At 36.2% G+C, this 21034-nt stretch overlaps 1 protein-coding gene across 1 annotated transcript in view; it reads right to left on the minus strand.

Moving 5' to 3' along the window:
* Window positions 1–21034, minus strand: part of ANTXR2 (ANTXR cell adhesion molecule 2) — a 166476-nt gene that overhangs the window by 49724 nt on the left and 95718 nt on the right. Inside the window, exons 15-16 of the mRNA XM_043448471.1 lie at window positions 18340–18507; window positions 17971–18051 (exon numbers count right to left, since the gene is read on the minus strand). Coding sequence (XP_043304406.1) covers window positions 17971–18051; window positions 18340–18507 — 249 coding nt within the window. The remainder of the gene's footprint in view (window positions 1–17970; window positions 18052–18339; window positions 18508–21034) is intronic.

The following is a 21034-nucleotide window of genomic DNA, read 5'->3' on the forward strand; positions in this document are numbered from 1 at the left end:
CATGAGCCACAACTACTGAGCCTGTGCTCTAGAGCCCACGAGCCACAACCGAAGGGCCACATGCTGCAACTACTGAAGTCCACGTGCCCTCGGCCTGTGTTCTACAAGAGTCACCGCGATGAGAAGCCCGTGCACCCCAAGAGAGCGGTCCCTGCCCTCTGCAACTAGGGAAAAGCCTGAGCAGCAATGAAGACCCAGCATGGCCAAAACTAAATAAATAAAATTACTTTTTAAAAGAACCATAGTTTATAAGGACATTGTTCTCATGCCTTCAGTTACAGAAATTATCATTACTATTAATTTTAATATTAGTAGTTTATATGAGACAGAGCACATAGAATGAGATCTGGGAAATAAGGGAAACAGTATTTCTCATAATTTGTTAAAAAGGTATTTTCTCAGCAAAAAAACAACAACGGTTGTAATGATAATATCAGCAAGCCATGTCTTAAAAGTCTTTCTAGATGCCTCATCAAAGACAGCTTTATGACAAGGAAACCCTGGCCTCCCCGTGTGAAGTGGAAGGAACATAAGGGCCACTTACACCATCACACTGTAGCTATCAACCTACAAATGTCAACCTTCAGTTCCTGCTACTTACATGCTAGGGATCTGTCTTAAAAGTAATGGTTGACAGTCTGTTTGCTTCAATTTTCACTAATGTACCTTAGAAGACACTTTAAAAACCATTTCAGTGGGCTCTTGTAGGATGATTTGGGGCATGCTATTTGCAGCTAGATCAAGGGATAAATTTGACAAGTGGAATCATTTGCTTCATAGATCAAAATGAGAGCTCAAGCAAGACAAAATGATCGAGGAAATAAACAGTAGACTCAATAAATATTTAACTGAAGTCGAAAATGATGATGAAATATTCTGAAAACAAGATTTTAAGAGGGATTCTAAACAATAAATTACACGACTGTGCCAACAGTATCCTAAACTAAAAATTATGGCCTTTCTTTAGTGAATATGAGTTTTGATATGAAGCACATTTGGAAAACATAACTTGGAATTGTGTCATAATCTCTGGATGGAACTTTACTTTTTAGTTTGATTTTATAGATTAGAAATAACCATTGATTTGTAAAAGTTTAATATTAAGATTAACCTGTCAATATATTTTCTACCATTAATTATATCTCACTTGTTTTTGAAAAGAAAATGTTTTATGATTATTCCTTATTCTTGGCTTCTCCATAATACCTGCAAGTACCCCCAAATAAATCCACACATAATTTTCTGACCTCAATATTTTAAAAATGTGATTGAAATACTTTATATATACATGCTGGGTATACTGTATCTAAATAGTCACTAGTGATTCCTATGTTATTTAAACAGTTGATTTGTAATTCCCATTTCTATATTGGACTTTGCAATTTAATTTCATCAGTTCAATGCAAGGGTCTATAAATTGTTAACTAAAACACTGAATGCCTGTCTATATAACTGGCCAATTAACTTTAAAACATAAAGTAGAATTTAAATGGTACACTAATTTTTCCTATAACCTAAAGTTCAAACAAAGTCAACACCCCTCACTCACTACTCCTCTGTGTGATGCTAACAACTTACCTGACCTTTCTGATCCTCAGTTTCCTTATTCATAAGCATGGGGATAAGGAAAGTGAGTTGCTTTGAGAATTATGGTGACACACACAAAGTCACTAGCACATTGCCTGGCACATAGCTGCTGCTCTATAGATTATGCCGTTTTTTCATTACTGATTATGATATTAGAAATGATAGCCATGTATACTGACTTCCATAGAACTAGCTTAATTTTTTAGTTAAGTATATTCTTCAAGTTTTGACTTTCTATACCAGCCATCACAGTTTTGGATCCTGACACTGTCCCAACATCAATGTGGTTATCTAAGGCATATGTTACATTGGGGTCTTTCCTGATTTATCTTTTCTAGATGCAAATAAGAAATTAAAAATTACTGTTTCCAAGTCTTTCTCAGTCAGTTCAGTTCAGTAGCTCAGTTGTGTCCAACTCTTTGTGACCCCATGGACCACAGCATGCCACGCCTCCTTGTCCATCACCAACTCCCAGAGCTTGCTCAAACTCATGTCTATCGAGTTGGTGATGCCATCCAACCATCTTATCCTCTCTCGTCCCCTTCTCCTCCCGCCTTCAATCTTTCCCAGCATCAGGGTCTTTTCCAGTGGGTCAGTCTTCACATCAGGTGGCCAAAGTATTGGAGCTTAAGCTTCAGCATCAGTCCTTCCAATGACTATTCAGGACTGATTTCCTTTAGGATGGACTGGTTTGATCTCCTTGCAGTCAAAGGGACTCTCGAGTCTTCTTCAACACCATAGTTCAAAAGCATCAATTCTTCAGCACTCAACCTTCTTTATGATCCAGCTCTCACATCTGTACATGACTATTGGAGAAATCATGTCTTGCTACATCCTAGTATTTCACAATAACATGTTACTATTTATATCCATGTTGTATTCATAATGAGATATTTCTGATATAGATTTGAAATACTAAAGGTCTCATGTATATTATCAAGGGTGAAACAGATCACCAGTCCAGGTTGGATGCATGAGACAAGTGCTCAGGGCTGGTGCACTGGGAAGACCCAGAGGGATCGGGTGGAGAGGGAGGTGGGAGGGGGGATCAGGATGGGGAATACATGTAAATCCATGGCTGATTCATGTCAATGTATGGCAAAAACCACTACAATACTGTAAAGTAATTAGCCTCCAACTAATAAAAATAAATGGAAAAAAAAATAAAAGTCTAAGAAATTGTGGTTAAGTAATATTAAGAATTTTCTATTTATAAATATCTAAAACTACTTTTATCTAACTAATCAATAATAAGATAATTTTAATATTAGAATAAAATTGCAATCAAACCACTGTCCTCAGAGTTTTATGTTAAACGTGTTCAAAGGCTAAAGATCAAAACAAATGTTGTCTTCTAGTTAGCTGTAGGGGAAAAGATCACTTAATAAAAGGAGTGTATTTAGCTGATTTAAATCAAAGTGATTGATTTTCATTTAACATTTGTCCACTGTTGTTAGCCCAAGATAGAAAATCAATTTCAGAATGACCCAATGGGAGAACAGTCCCATGTAGCTATATATATTTAATGACAAGAACACATTAGTACTTCAATGCTTACAATAGTATTAAATAAAACAAACTTTTGTGTTTAAATTATTCTGTAGTTGTGACACAAGACAGAAATCTGCCACATATCAAAATGACAAAGGAGATAATCCAAGATCACACATTAATATCTTCTCTTTTTGTTTTGAAAGAAGCAGCAAAAAATAGATGTCTTATAGAAAGAGAAAACTCATAAAATTTAAATACACTGCTCTCTTAAATCTGTATCCTCTTTACTTTCTTCCATGTGCAGTTATTATCAATTTATTTAAAGCATAATAGTAGTAAAATATCCATTATGGATCTATAATCATAGCATTGACATAGTTATTCAAGTGTATTTCAGAATATTGAGATACATATGCCACTTTTAATTCTTGTAGTAACCTGTAATATGGTTATATGCATTAATTATTGATGATATCATGAAAGGTCTAATTACTAAAAATGTATGAATTTAACAGCTTTGTAAACAATGAACCAAACATTCTATCGACATAAATTTTTTCATTCCTCAAAGATTATCAAAGCCCACTGTCCGAAAGCCAATGCACAAACTCCTGGGGTTATACTAGTAAGCATGACAGGACAGTGCCATGTTCATGGGGAGCTGGCTTGGTTGGAATTAAATAAAAATCAAGATTTTGAGAATTCATAGTTACCTTTGTGATCATTTGTTTCTTTTAATACAAATGAGAAAACTGAGGACCAGAGAGATGAGGAAATTTGTGGCAGTTTTCAAGACAATGTCTTCTGACTCCTAACGCAGTGATCTTTCCAATATGCCACCAAGAGCTTTAGGAATTGCTGTAACTCTGCCCTCCTCTCTGAACCTATCTCTCCATCTCCCAGTTTGTTGCTCCAGCCAAGGAAACTACCTGCAATTCCTGGAATATAAAAGTTATTTCATCCCTTGTGCCTTTGAACATTCTCTTCCTTTGGAGTCCAGAATTGAGGTAGCAGTAGAAGTTGCAGTGTAAGAAGGTGCTGAATTACGTAACTTCTGAGGTCTTTTATGATGCAAAAGTTCCTTATTCCATGCAGCTCATGAAATTTCTGTACAATTTACTGCCACTTCTACATCAGCTTTTATTTATAGATGCATGCAAAGTTAACTTATTTATATATATGTGTGTTGGAGAAGACTCTTGAGAGTCCCTTGGACTGCAAGGAGGTCCAACCAGTCCATCCTAAAGGAAATCAGTCTTGAATATTCATTAGGACTAATGCTGAAGCTGAAACACCAATACTTTGGCCACCTGATGTGAAGAACTGACTCACTGGAAAAGACCCTGATGCTGGGAAAGACTGAAGGCAGGAGGAGAAGGGGACGACAGAGGATGAGATGGTTGGATGGCATCACTGACTCAATGGACATGAGTCTGAGTAAACCCGGGAGCTGGTGATGGACAGGGAGGCCTGGCATGCTGCAGTCCATGAGGTCGCAAAGAGTCAGACACGACTGAGCGACTGAACTGACTGACTGAACTGATGCATTCTGAGTACACAGTGTCTCTGTCCTGAGTATCCAAAGTGGATTGACTCCAAAACCCCTCAGGATTCTACAATCCACTGACGCTCAAGTCCTTCAACTGAAATGGTTCTACCCACTGTTTCCACATCCACAGATTCAATCAATAGTGGACTGAATTTCAACTCTATATGCTAAAAAAAATTACGGATACAGACACAGATACAAAATTGATCATTCTGGCCCAAGAGAATCAGACTCAAAATTGGAAATTTTAAAAAGCACTTCTCTACCAGTATAAAAGCCCTAGTTCACTGAGTTATTGACTGACTAGGAAGAAGAACAAAGAGCAACACTGGACAATGATATTATGGCATAGTGGGGCACTCACTGAACTGGAAATAAATAAAACCTGGGTTTGAATCTAGGCTGTTACTTTTCAGCAATGTAACCTTGGCAGATGCAGTAAATTTCTCTGAGTCTCATGTTCTTCACCTATAAAATGGGAATGAAATGACACCTAATTCTAAGCACTAACAGCTGAACACACCTAACTGAACATACCTAAGACATTTGCCGTAGTTTAGTCGCTAAATCATGTCTGACTCTTTTGTAACCATTGGGACCATAACCCGCTATGCTCCTCTGTCCGTGGGATTTCCCAGGCAAGAATACTGGAGTGAGTCCCATTTCCTTCTCCAGGGGATCTTCCTGACTCAGGGATCACACCCTTGTCTCCTGAATTGGCAGATTCTTTACCACTGAACCACTGAGCCACCGGGGAAGACATAATAAGTGCTCAATGATCAGCTGAACTTGAGTCCTAAATCCTTCCCATCAAGAGAAAGTGTTCCCTCTTTCCTGAAACTATGAGTGCCCTCAACAACCGTGATGCCCTGCTGTCACCCCCATCAGATGGATAACCACCCTCCAATGCATGCCCACATGCATGTATGAATAAATATAAGTATTCATGTACATTTGATCTGCTAGTCCGAGCTTTAATTATCTATCTAAATATTATTAAGAAGCAAGAAAGACCTCTAGACCTCTGACAAATCAGGAAAAATACATGAAGCCATGAAATATCAGATTTTTAGCTAATTAACCTAAGTAATATTAAAAAAAAAAAAGGATGGGATGTCTATTAGAAAAAAAGTGTTATTTTATCCAAAAACCACTTAGTCATTTGACAATCCATCAGGCCTCCTATATTATAATTTTCAAGTGATTCTTTCTGCAACTCATGATGAAAGACTACACATAAATATAAAAGCATTGATACTAGATTATCACACACACAAAAAATTATCTACACTCCTGTCCCAAATTTCATTCGGTCACATTACTAGCCAGCTCCAAAACTTTACTGGCTCTCCACTGCCTATAAATTAAAATCTAAACTCTTGATATCTTCAGATTTTTGCACTATCTCTCCAATAATTAGTGTGCAAAATAGGTAGCCAGATAAATACTATTTCATGTTTTATCTTATTTATATTTAAAGCTAAGCATAAAGGGAAGAAAACACTTCTGTAAAGAATAAACATTATATATCTCAAAACCTAATTTGGGATTTTAAATTCGTGGACAACAATATTCAAGTCACTGGCTATAACCTGCTAACTGCAATTCAGTTCAGAGTCATCAGAAGAAAGATATACATGTAAAAATTAACTTAAGTGCGTTATATACTTTCGTTATAGACCTTTTCATTTGTCCAAATACATGGAGAATTTGAAATATAATTCTGAAATCATAATTCAGAAGCTTTAAGCCATACCTCCTTTCTGGCGATTTTCCCTGGAAGTACTGCAAGCCTTATTCCATAGCCTCCTTAGCCAAAGTACTCACAATTAATACAGTTAGTTGCAATTTCACACTGCAAAGTATCATGGAATAATAAGGGAGATTTAACAGCAAAGTAGGGTAAACCTGACAAACATGAGTAGAACAGCCAAGTGGGGAGAAAAAAAAGAATTTTAAAGGAAAGGCTGCTTAGTCATTTCAAGGTTCAATTTGTTTAATTCTAAATGATTAGGGCTGCAATAGGGGAATATGGAACTATACAAACATATAATATGCAGTTGAATATTTAAATAAACACTAATTCTATTGCCTGCAAGTTTTTCAGAAGAATAATCTCTTTCTCATTCATTTCTTTTTCATTTGCTTCTTTTCCCACTTGTGCTCATGATCTTTCCTCCTTCTATTTCAGCCCATAATCTGACATTTCCTCTTCAGTGAAGTATTTTGTATGCTGGTAAACATGAAAGCAATATTATTCAGATTTACTGCTGTTGCTATACCGAGAAATTTTATTTGGATTTATTGTTACTTGTCTATAATTCCTAACTGCCCTACAGTAACTGTCAAAAGGTGAAGGCCTGAATATTAACCCAGGGAAATCTTTGAAAGATGTAAATGAAAATATTTATGTAAGATACACACACACACACACACACACACACACACTCTTCTCTCCCTCCTAAACCTTTTATCTTATAAAAGAGCATCTGATGCCAAAGCATTAAGGGCTTAACTTCAGTGTTAATAACTCAGATTTAAAACTCTTGGCAATTAATTAAGATTAATGACAGAAGTCATCCTTTTCTCCCTAATGTAACACTTCCTCCCATCTCTTCAATTCCCCACTCCACTGACCCTTCCATGCTCATTTCAGGCTGTGAAAACCCCAAGTCCTGAAACTCTGATCCTGTTATGTGCTGCCTTTTGTACCTGAGATTAACGAAGTAGACATTAGCAAATTTACAACCAACAGCTCAGACAGCTGCCCTACTTTAAGCAGTTAATGGAAAAGGAACTAATCTAGTTAAGAGCATAGGACTAGTTCATAAATCTGGATTCAGAGAACAGATAAAGCCATCATGCTTCTTCTGGAGAGTAGGGACTGAGTTCAGTTGTCAGCTTTCTGGTCATTTTGTTGAGAAGAGCCAGTGTTTCTATAAACTGGACTAATGAGACTCAGAGCTAGCATTAGCCGCATGTTTGCTTACACAGAAGATGATAATGCAAGAGACTGACATCATAATGTATAATTTCACTGGGATAAACATACATCTTACAATAATTCCAGTCGTTGAAAATTTCTCTTGGATCAAATATGAAACAAAGAGTAAATCTGTTTTAAAAAAAAACAAGAAGAATGCAACTGCAAGCAAGAAAATAATAAACATATCCCAATAAAGAGAATTAATAAAAATTATAAGCCTTCATCTATTCAGAATTCAACCTAAGGAGAAATAATTGTGTCATGCTCTTATAACTCAGAACATGTTCAACAGATTTAATTATGAATTAAAAATTAATCATCGTCCCCAAATGATAAACCTTAGCTCCAGAGAAATAGCATTTTTATGTACCAGCATCCTCAGTCATACTATTATGAGACAATTCATATTTGTCAAATTTAAGAATTGCTCTGATGTCATAATTTTCTCAGTAGCTTAGTTTCAGGGTGGAAAAATGAAGGTAAAATTATTAGTCCTGCTTACAAGAAACTTTTTAAGTTCCACAAAATCAAAATATGTATCTCTCAAAATCAGTAGAGTTTACTACATAAATTCATCAAGAATTCATCTTAATCAATTACAATAAAGCTAAAAGGGACATTAAATCACATAATTCTGTTCATTGAATCAGTACCTTGTATACGTTATAGGGTAATATTGTGATTTTTTGGCATAAGACATCATACTCAGAATAAGTTAAGGTCTTGTCTCTGCTTACTGAATTGTGTGAACCATGAGGTCTGTTCAGCCTCAGCTTAGATGCAGCAGGGGAAGGGTAGCTAGAATAACAGAAATAAAGTTAGTATTTATGAAAAACACACATAAGGAATATGCTAATCCACTTAAACACAGAGAATGTGGTAATAATACAACACTTAAGAGGAAAATTCATACACGTCTTCAGAGACAAGGAAGAGGAATTGAGGAAGGAGGCCAGAACTGTCTAAAATGGTGTGTATCATGATGAGGGCAAAGCAGTGAAAATCTACATGGTCTCTAGAGAAAGCAGGAGGAGAGAACACTTAAGATCAAGGGTTAAACTGTAGGAATCAACCAATGTTAGGTGATAGGAGAAGGGAAAGAAATGAAAGTGTTAGGCAAAGATAATTGGAGAGTAATCATTCTTTACTATCGACCTCTAATCTGTATATAGATGTGCTATTTGAATATTTTATTGAAGTATGTTTTACAGATTTACTGTCAATCAAGATAGGATATCATATGATATGATATGATGTATGTGTGTATGATTGCAAACCAAAATGTGCTTAATACTGGTCAGGATTATGAAAAAAATATATAATATATATTATTCTCAATACACTAACCTGCTTTTGAAGTAGCATTATGGGAATCTAAGGTTTAGAAAATTAGAACCACCTTTTCCCCCCATATTTTCTAAGTGAAAAGAGTTCTCTAGTGTGAGAAATATGAAGTATATCAGTGAACAAAATTATTTTTAAATGGGAAAGAGTTTGTAAACTATTCCAATTCCATTAAGAAAAAAGAAAAGCATTAGGAGAAAAAAATTTCTTATAAGTGTTTGAAATAAAAGGAGTTAATTTTTAATCCAAAGTCAGATAAATAAAAATGGTAAACAAGCAAATGGCCATTGGCATTCTTAAACATACTTTTTGCAGAGTCTGAATAGTAAATCATTTTTATTTTTTACCTCAAAGTTTACAACAGTTTCAAATTCCTCATATATTAGAGACTGTGATTTGATTCAGAGTGGAATCAGGGAAGAATATAAGATAATGTGAAGCAATTTTAAAGATGATTTACTTAGATTATAAATGTATATTATAAAAATTATAGTGTTTTATAAAAAGAAATGAAAGCTATTTAGCCAAAAATGTAATTTATTTCTGCTTAAAAGTATACATTTATACAATGTATTAGTATAAATTCATTTTTAAAAGAAGGGGACAATGAAAGCATCCTACTCAAGCCAATTTTCTTAACTGAGTTAGAAAGGTTTCCTTAAACTGAACTTATAATGGGGACCTGGTAGACATAAAGTCATCATCACTAGGCTCTCTGTTAAAGTAATAAACTGTCTACAAAAAATGTACTTTTTTCCTTCACTGCACTATATCATTTGAGCTCTAAATTGAAAGCAATATTTAAGATATACAGAATAATATAAATTTCTGTAAATTATCAGAAATTGCAAGGTGACATTTAAATAAATATAAATTTAATCTATTGTAATTAAAATTACATAAGGGCTACAGAAAAAGTACTTAAAACACAGAAAAAGGTTAAAATTCTACCTTTGCTGACATTTCTACTCCCAACTGGATGATTTAATTAATGTCCTCCAGATGCTTAACAACAAAACTGTATATGAGCCTAAGAAAATAAAGTACTTGGCCAGAGGGGGAGCAGAAGAAGATGGTGGAGGAGTAAGACGGGGAGATCGACAGCCTCCCCACAAATACAATAATGTATTTGGCCATGGAACCAATGTTAACAAGGCTGATATTTTTAAAGTATTCTTTTCATGTGTCAAAGCTCACTGGTGACAAAAAATAAAAAAACACGGAGACTTATTTTTAAACTAAGTGCATTAATTCAAGAAGAGGATATTTATATTAATTTAATAATTTTTGTCTCGTGATTTTCTAAAGGTTGCTGATCAATTCTAACCAAGAAATATCTCTACCTAAACTTACAAATTAATATATAACATATATATGAGGCCACTAAATACATTTTTGGATCAGAGGGGTAAAAAGCCAATTAAATATCTAAGTTCTACTTATACTTTCGTTGAAAAATTAAAACTTTTTTGGTAATTTAAATGATTAAAATTTGCATATTCTGTTTTTCACTTTGGGGAATCAAATTGAGTCAACCCTTTCGCCAGCTTATGTGCATAATTAAGCAACAATTTTATTTAAGCTACAAAATGGTATCAAAAAAGCACTCTATTTTCTGAACTTGTTATTTTCCACTGAAACAGACATTAGTCGAAGACATATACACTGAAAAAATATGTTCTGTAGGATTATATATACACATACATTTATATTAAACATTATACACACACATATATATACACACACACGCACACACTCATAAATCAGACTGGAAATTGTAACAATGGCATGTTCACGACATGAGTTATTCTAGTAAAAATTTGTTTTTCAAATAAGTGTAAACCGAAGTTAATTCTTTCTGCTAATTTAAGTGGGATATTTAAGGCATTTTAAGGATGCCCTGACATGTAATGACAAGAGGTAATAAGAACTGGGGCTTTCCTGATGGTCCAGTGGTTAAGACTCAATGCTGCCAGTACATGGGGTAAGAGTTCAATCCCTAGTCGAGGAACTAAGATCCTTGAGCATGCCATGCAGTACAGCCAAAAGATTAAATAAAGAAATCTGCCTACTAAGGCTGTTTTCTGGAAAAAAGGGGAGAGAAAGATAGTAAGAATGGAAAGATACAGTGGTAACAAAAAGGATAGGAACATCTACTGGTACTCTTTTCAAGTGCTTTTGCATCATACTTGGCCTAAAGGACCATACAAAATTTCAGATCTTATAGAAACAAAAGGCAAGCAGTCACTTAAGAGTTTTTACAAATGATATTTTTCTCTACTCTTGAAGTATAAAAAGGGAAAAGTGAAATCATTGCAGGCATTTTGTGTTCAGTAGGACTGACTCAATAAGGCTAAAGTAGTCCCTAAAATCTACGTTTGGCTATATGACACAAAGTGTTTACGTGGAATCTAAAAATGAAGTTTAAGAATGCAGTTATTAGCAGCACAGTTCCAAGCACTGAAGACATCTTACACATCAAATCGTCTGAGTGAAGGCTTCAATCTGCTCAGAAACACCCACAAGTGGTTTCCGTCTTGCAAATGTGATGTGGAATTTAAAGGCATCCTGGTACGAAATCGCTGCCTTCCAGATGCCTCTTCAATCTGAAGATGAAGTGGTTTGATAGCACAGAGCGCTGTTTTGTAAGCATGAGCGTTCAGAGTGATCCTTGGGAGGGTAAGAATCCTTGAAAAAGCCGCCACTGAAGAGGTGAGGCCGTGAGTTTGGAGAGCGAGAATTCAGAAACAGGACTGACAAAGAAAGGACTGAACCTCAATCTAGATCTGGAGATGGAAGCCAGAGGTCCAGCCCGAATCATCTGCCACTGAGGGTCTCAGGCTTCTCTGGTGCCATCTAAATGAACCCGTGCTACCTATGTTCTCAGACTGGGTTTTGGTGGGAGAGTTTTTCTGTAGATCTTTTTAAAAATCAGAGGACTAGCACTGAGTTCTGTTAAAATGAACATTTTTTTTTAAGCAGCTACCATCAATCATTTTTAAAAAAGGAAAATATCTGCACAATTAATGGAAGTCTTGTCCATGTAAATAAACTTAGCTTAACTGGCAACTCGCTATGCACCTATATTGCTTATTTCACCACCGACTAATGAAAACTTTGCCAAGTGCCAGCATTTCTCCTCAGGTCATTGCTCCCTGGCTGCCCTCATTCCAAAGGCCACTTTGGATCAGCTCCTTTCCTTTATCTTCGTGGAGGCCCAACTAGTTCCTCAGGTGAGGCTGCCTAAATATTATTAACCATAACAGTTTATACTACCATAGAATCCTTATTACTTTACCATACCCGGGAGCTTTACTTGTCAGACTAATATTTTTACAAATCTGTTGTGCCAATACTGTGTGCGCACAATTATAAGTTTTTGCAATATTCTCAGCGAATTTTACAAATCCTTAAGATTTGTTTCTGGCTGAATCTAGATAGTAGAGGAGGAAACTGTCTTAAAAGGGAAAAAAACGCTCCTATTAACATGTTATTCTTACTTTTGATTTTTAATACCCAACTATCGCTATGCAGCCTTTATAAATGAGAAGAAAATTAAAGTCAGTGCAATTTTCTCAATTTTGTCTTACTGAAAATTTAAACACATCTGGCAAGAAAACCTCATTCTCTTTCATCTCCATGTAATAAAAAGCCCTAAGTTTAAAAAACAAAGACATAGTGGGCATACTTCACGGGTGTTACTATCACCAGCATCCTTTTCTGGCCCTGTTTCAATTTCTGTCTGCTTACTGAACGAGGGGGCTGCGGTCTGAAGGTTAACATAACCTCGACGACAGACAAGAAGCTCCTTGGAGATTGACTGGGCTTGTGGAACAGCTCCCTAACCAGGGCTGCGCTTTCTTCTTTGCTTTGCTGCTTCTCTAACTCTCTTTTCAAATAGAAAAAGGAAAAAAAAAGACAGAGAGAGAACGCCTGCTAATGCATCATTTATAAATTACCTTGTTATGGCAAAAACAAAACACCGCTTTGAAAACCAAACAAACGCCTGCTGCAGACCCCAGCCCGTTTGATGGAGGCCCTTCAAAAGAGTCCCCGGCTTCACGGAGGCTGTTTATGTGGAGACTTCGATCGGTACCTGCTGTCCCCCGTCACTCCCTGGAAACTTGGCGGCAGATGTTGCCGCGTTAAGTTGTCTCTGAAGTGGTTCTCCGTCCTCGTCTCCCCACCGCCACGGAGTCAAACTGCATTAGATCTCTTTATTCGCGCCTAAGGCAAGTTCGGGAGCGCAGCTGTGTCCACCCCCTGCTCCTACCTTTGGTGTTTCAGGCCTGCAGGCAGCGAGAGGGAGACCAAAACGGTCCTGCCGCTCTCAACTACCTCCGCTGACAATCCGGCCGCTCGCTGCGGGCCGGGGGAGGCCGCCGCCGCCGCCGCGGCCAACAGATGTCGGCGACAACCTGCGAGCTCACACCTGGACGCGCCGCCCGCACCTCGCGCCCGCGCGCTGAAACATTCATGACTCCGAGGACCCCCGGCCGCCATCAAAGCCCGGCCCCCGGGCCGCCCGCAGCCCCGCCGTCCCGCCGCCTGGCGGGGGCTGGCGGCGCCCACAGGTAGCCGCAGCGCGGGGGCCGAGCCGGAGCCGCTTTGATACTCGAGGCCTGAACTTCAGTTACTTGATCAAGGGCTTCAGAGCGGCCGCGGATGCTGCCACTGAGCCCGCTGCGGCCTCCGAGCCATGACAGGAGAGCCATTTGGCTGGAAATTCAGCGTGACGGGCCTTGCCGGGGAAACGTGCGTGACTCCGGGTTTGGTTCTACGGACGCGGATGTGTTTATGAAACTAGACTCTCAAGAGGCAGAATCTGCAGTAAACAATGTATAAATCCATGACAGGATGGGTTTTCAGGCTGGAAAACCGCGCTGTTGACTAAGGGGAGGTGGTGTTATTTTGGAACCATCAGCCACAATCTGAAAACAATGGTGTTTTATTCTCTCTCAAGCATTTTGTTGTGTCTTTTTTCACCCCCCAAAGAAAGAGCGTGACTATTACTTTCTTTAAAATTGAGAAATGAGAAAGCCTTCTCGTTTGTTTCTTGACAATATACAGCAAAACTGCATCCATGCCCAACGAAATGAAAATGTTTCCAAAAGTCCTCCTAATCTCTGCAATGTACAAATTGCTTTAAACACACACACACACACACACCTCTTATACCATTATGCACACATGTCACAAGAAGCATAGTCAAAAGTAAACACACTCAAGCCTTTACAAGCACAGAAAAATCACAAAATTATTTGCAAAATTTATTTACCAGTTTGTTTGTTGATAAGATTAAGTTTTTCTTAAAAAGAACTGGCCTTGAACAGCTAATAACATATATTCCAATGAACTATTTGATATGCAGAGACAAATCTTTTTAGTGGGAATCAATATTGATACATATATATACCTATATATACTATATATATAGTACACACATATTTAAGAAATATTTCATGAGTTGTCCGAGTAGCCAGAGATCTGTGTTTTAACTTAATTTTATCAAGTACTGATTGGTTTCAGGGGAGTTAAGTTAGAATTTTATCCTTCCTTATGCTGGCGGAGCCTAGTCATAGGTAAATCTAGCTATCTAAATGTGTCAAAAAAAAACCCAAAAACCTCCAAGACTAATTTTCTCATTCAGTTATTATGCCCCAGCTTGCCTAGGAAATCCAAAACAAAGAATAGGCAGAAAACTAGAGGACATTGCTACTTGGACACCTTCATCTTCTAAATGTAAATTTTCTTCTACTCCATGTAATCCTATGAGATAAACCATATCTATATAAACGAAGTTGATAAAAACCTTGGAGTTCAGACAGTTTAATTTTTGAGAGCTTACCTAACTAGCCACAATAAATAGAAGGTTACAGTGAGCCATGGTCTTCTTCTCCTGCATAGATAATTACGAAAGCAAAGCATCCCATCTTACTATCATACATAAAAATAAGCTGTGCCAAATATGTTCTGTATCACTTATTCTCCTCCTACCTCTGGGTCCTCAATTTCTTACTAGGTAAATTAAGTTTCTCAAATGAAAGCTATTCTAAAGCAAAAGAAAAGTACTGGAGTTTTTAAAATAGTATTTGATCTTTTTTAAAAATAAAATTGGTGGGATGATGGCGTATCAGCACCGATTACACCATGTACCATGCAAGCAATTTTATTTAGAGAAATAATTAAATATTATTTTTGAATAATAATATTTGATATATTCCAGTCATTGTAAAGTTTTTAAGAATAAAACCCACTAAACATTTACTAAGATTAAGTGTCCTATGTTTGATGCAGAGTCTTTGGTGCACAAGTACCAAAGTCCCATGAGTTGGCCTTATCAATAACAGTATTTACTATGCTCATGAGGAAAAGAATAGAGCAATTAAAAGACTTCAGAAGAAGAAGAAGCCAGAAAAAAAATTAGCATATTGTATAAGAAATGCATAAACTAGTATAAGAAATTAGCATATGGAGGATGGGAAGTTAATATTGGAATTAACTCTATCAAATAAAGAGGACCTGGCAGATGATACAAAGGTGACAGAAACTCATATTCTTAAATAATCTTTATGAAACATGAAAAATGGGGAAATGAGAAATAAAAAGAGGGGAGGGCAAAGATTCCCAGGCTGTCTAAAGGGAAAAAGTTATATGCTGTAAACTATACGTCTGACATCAAACCCTAGTCTATAAAAATAATAAATATTATAAAAGATCATAGCAAGAATTAGAAGTAAGAAAAAAATCATGTCAAAATTACTTGATTTCCAGGACCAAATAATTTTGCATCACTGATTTGGTTGAATGGGGGCATACATAAATATACATTATACCTTAAATACAGAAAACTAATAAAATTTATTAAATATCCTTGTGAATAAGATGATAAATTGAGTTAATACTATTGGTGGGCTTCTACCTTTACCATATTCATTTTAATTAACGGTGTGGAGTGTCAATCTGTGTGGAAGGTGCTCATGGAGTACCCCACTGAGGTCTGAACTTGAACTAAGTGACAAAAATTTGCAGTTGACAAAATTTTGGAAGCAGCAAACCCATCAAGAATAGGTATTATGAATAAAGATTAAATCAGACTATTTCAGACACACACAGAATCATAATATATATCTGATGGAAAAGCAAATCAATTAACTGAATCAACAATTGATATTTACTAAGTTTAAAGTCCTGCATTTAAACAAAAACAAATTTAAAAATCATAAATCACACATATATGTGAAGAGTGAAAAAAGTGGTAAATAAAAAACTGGGAAACAATAAAAGTTTACTATCTTTTGTCTATATTTTTTAAATACAAAATCTTTAAAAACTGAAAGTTTTGTGTTAACTGTGTCACTAAAATACATTTGGAAGAAAAAACTGACCTGAACTAACTGGAGAGTATTTATGGTCTATTATTATCCACCTGTAGTAATCAATATTTCTGTAGCAGAATGTCTCAACATTGAGCTCAGGAGATGATGCTTTCCACAGAATATAAACAGACATATGGATTGTATCAGATTCTTAAAATCTGAAAGATTCTGAGTTTTGAAACAACTTAACCTCAAGAGTTAGGATAAAGGTTCCAGGATTATATCAGACTGAAGAATGAGCAAATTCTCAAAAGAAACAAAGGAAATTTTGGTCAAAATAATGAAAGCATTATTCTGCAATCATGGAAAAATAAATGATGCTTTAACCTGCTGGGGCAACATGTAAACTATTCTAGCACTATAAGAAGAACGTTAGATTTACTTGGTATCTAACAAAGTGTTTGGTACATTTTAGACATTAGATAGGTATTTGTTCGAATTAATGAAAGAATGATTATAATGCATCTTTCAGAAGCACAAATGCATCGATTTATCCAAACTCAAAGATTTCTTCTATTCCCAATTCATCATTCTGGCTTGAATCCCCAACCCCCAGACTATTTTTTAAGCCATTATCACTGTTCTTGGCTACCTCGGAGATTTTGCTCATGATGCTTCATCTGTGGAAATACTCATTCCACCTAGCTCCACCTGATGAAACCTTATGCATTTTCAAAAGATAGCAGGCCTCTGTTTTTGATGAAACATTCCCAGATTCCTCTAGGAAGAGTTAATGTCTCTTCCTCCATGTACTCAAGAGTCCTTGATGTTTATCTACATATGGCTTAGATCATATTCTGGAATAAATTTTATTTTTGTGTGTATCCCAAAGTTTAGATTTCTTAAGGGCAAAGGCCATTATCTGTACCCCTCAATATTACCAGATGCTATTACTTGTGCATATTTATAATCTATAAATTAGTGAATTAAGTCAAAATTAGTACAAATGAGAAAAGGCCATAAAACTAAATTTTAGTCATGAGAGGAATCATAAAGGAATCCTTTAATCATAAAGGAATATAGAAGGTTGCTGACAAGAGTGTTGGAACCACTCTCTTGTTTTTGCTAGTACATCTTCAGTGCTACCACTATACCCAACACTTAAAATGTTGAAAATTAATGTCTAAGTCGGGGGACAGAAAACTAAGATGATGCATGAAAACAATTTTAAAACCTATAAAGTGAAAGTCTAGCATATTGAAGAAGAGAGTTGTTATATGTTGTTTGAGAAGCAGAACTCTAGATTATGCATTAATTTAAACAGAGGCACAAACTTCATTAAATACAAGAACTTTGTATTAACCACAGTGGTTTGGTAATGAAAGAGCCTGCTTCACAAACCACCTAATTCTCTCTACCTATGGTCACAGCAAGGGGTAAATGATCTGTTGGGAATATTCCAGGAATATTTTCTCAAATTGGTTTTCTAAATGGTTGAACTCAGATGTTTTTAAAATTATCTCCATCTCATAGAAGTAAAATCTTAAGATTTAGATGTGTTGATAGTTTAAACACCACGGTAGAATCATATAACACTAAATAAAGCTTGGCACTGAAAATATTAATCTCATCAATTATTTCATCCTTAAAAGAATAATCTAGCTTTTTCCCAACAGATCCCAGGTACAAACCTCATCTCCTTCCTGAGGTCGCATCAAGGAAACTCGGTCATACTGCCTCCGCAACAAAGCCCAGAGCGCATCCAGCCGACCCTAAAGGGAAACATGAGCTGTCAGCCTCTGGGAAATGTACTCCACCTCTGCTTGCTAGATAAATGAGCTAAAATGAAGAAGATAAAGTCTTTTCCTCTACTCTCATTTCTTTCATTAACTAAATGAATAAATAACAAAAACGGAGTTTCTTGTTACCGAGAAATGACTCAGTTGTTAGAAGGTCACTTGAATATCTGCTGTTTGATATACCTTGGTCCTCCTTCAGGGAGACTAAAAGGATTACACTTTAGGAATTGCAGTTAAATCCCATAAAGTTTGAACAGTCACCTTAATTGGCGTGTACCACTTGGTCTGAGGAGGCTGGTGTGTGGGTTTGGATCGAGGTGGTCTGGGTCTGACGGGTTCCTCTGGTTCTTCAGGAAGGGTTACCACAGCATTTTTGGCTTTCTCTAGCCTTGCACCTTCTTCTGTAGATCCTTTATCACCCCAACGAACCTTTAAAACAAAGGGAAATATTGCTATCAGACATACAGTGGCTCAGGAGAACAGACTCTTGTTCAGTTGGTACTTGGCTCAACACCTCAGAGTCAAAAGATGAGTAGGTAACCTAACTCCAAATTCCTTTCTTCTGAGATTTAACAGGTTTTTCACTACTCCTTATGTATTTAATATCAAGATCCTAGAAATAAAGACCCTTTATAAAAATTTGGCATCAATTAAATTTGATACAACCATTTCTCCATTGTTTCAAATAAGGAGTTAATTTATATTTTACAAGGGAAATGTGTAATTCTATTCTCTAGGTATGTTCTCCTTCTAGCTAAACACACACCCCTATATACTGATGACAATGGTTGAAATAGATGGTAATCGTGATGATAATTAGCATTTATTGAATAATTGTCATGTGCCAAGCTGCATTTAATCCATACAAAAAATGCTATGAGGTAGACACTGTGTTTTTTGCTTCCCATGGAGGAAACAAAGATATAGAAAGCTTAAGTGATGAGCCCAAAGCCACACAGTAAGTAGCAAGACAGGGATTTGAACATGTTAGTCTGAAGTGGACAAGATGTTTCAACTAGGTTCGAATTTTACAAATATATTTTATAAAAGGAGTTAATTTTTCCTTCCAAAGTTTCCATCAAGTTTGACTAAGGACAAAGGTATGATTAAACTTTTGCCTTTGGAAGTAAAAATAATTATATGTGTTTTATCTTCACTTTGTAAAGCAGCTCTCAGTCTTCAGTTCCTCTGCTCACATGTATATGGTTATTTGACATATATATACATTTTTCATTAAGGAAGACAAATCTGAAAAGACTCTGAAGAGAAGAATTCAGAGACATCAGAGATTTCCACAAATTTGAGGGAATTCCTTTCTCTGAAAACCCTGGACACTGAAAAAAAACTGCAAGGTCAAATGATGTTTTCTTTACTTTTCTATGAAAATTGGCTAAATCTGAGCCAAATTTTTTTCAAGTGTGGACATGTGAAGAGGATGCAGCCCCTGGAGGAAGGCTTTGTTCCTCCAAGAGCAGCAGAGAAGTCTAAAAAGCAAGGATGTTACCAAAGAAGACAAAGATAAGTGAAGCTCTAAAAAAAAACAGGAAGGCCTGTCCTGGGCACTCAGTGAGTCACCAGTGTTAAGTAATTTCTACAAAGAAAAAGTGATTAATAAGCTTTTTAAAAGCATTTTAATGACCTGAATTAGTGGACAGGAATACAGATGATTACTGTTCATAGAAAGATCTATTCATAGCTTTTTGATAAGGCTTACTTAGATGTTTTTACCTTTTTTTAACTACAATTTTAGAATAGGTTTTCAATTTCAAGTGGACCCTGTTGAGTTATTAAAATGTATCTGTATCTTTCAGTGTGATCAGTGGTACTAGAATGTTCTTTATGAGGTTGTTAAAATTGTTTTAAACACCATTAAACCTTTAGAGCTAGATAGTTGCTTTCTTTCCAGAGAAATGACCTTCTCTTTCAAATCAGTGTCTTCACCCAGATTAATTAAAACTTTAAAAATCTTTAGACATATCTAAATTGAACTAAAAAATTCTAAAACCAGGACCCATCTCCTGCAGTTATAAAGTCTCTATTCCAAGGGGGGGAAAAAAAAAGATACATAGTCAAATAGTATCATAACATAGAGAAGTAATTCGGAGTAGAAGTATAAGTAGATAAAATTTAGGACCATTCAGAAGTTATAGATTTTTAACTTAGATTTTAACTAGTGCAGCATTCACAGTTGATATCACAGAGGTAATGGTAATTGTATCCTTCCTCTAAGTAACACTGGCACCATTCTCAGATAAAGAACACGAAGATAGATGAACATGAGTTCTCACCCAACATGGCATTTCTAAGGACTCAACTATTAAACAACTAAATGTATGATACTAGGTTGGTGGAAAAGTCCATTTTACAACATCTTATGGAAAAAACTGAACGAATGCTTTGGCCAACCCAATATATAGTTGGTGTTGCTACTGTTTAGTCACTAAATTGCGTCCAATTCTTTTGCAACCCATGGATTATAGCCTGCCAAGTTCCTCTGTCCATGGGATTTTCCAGGCAAGAATACTGGAGTGGGTTGCTGTTTCCTTCTCCATGGAGTCTGCCCGAGCCAGGGATTGAACCCATGTCTCCTGCACTGGCAGGCAGATTCTTTACCTCTGAGCCACCAGGGAAGCCCCAATTATAGTTGCTGAGGTCTCAAATAAATGCGTTACATAAATCCATTATTCTTAGTTCATCATAGCTGTTTCATCATTATCACCATCACCACAAACAACAGCACAATCAATTCTCATTCAGCTTCAAATTCTAAAGCTAGGAAACACTATATAGAGTTTTCCTTAAACTCTTAAAAACAATTAAATATATATACACCCTTATATGTATAAATTTTAATATTTTAGTTTGACCACATTGAGATAGCCAAAAAGGATAAAAGAATAACAAGAACAGGTTGCTAAAGGCAGCCTTGACAAAATTGATATATCTGACTCTTGAC

This window comes from Cervus canadensis, chromosome 26 (assembly GCF_019320065.1).
Source record: "Cervus canadensis isolate Bull #8, Minnesota chromosome 26, ASM1932006v1, whole genome shotgun sequence".
In the NCBI taxonomy this organism is placed as follows: domain Eukaryota; kingdom Metazoa; phylum Chordata; class Mammalia; order Artiodactyla; family Cervidae; genus Cervus; species Cervus canadensis.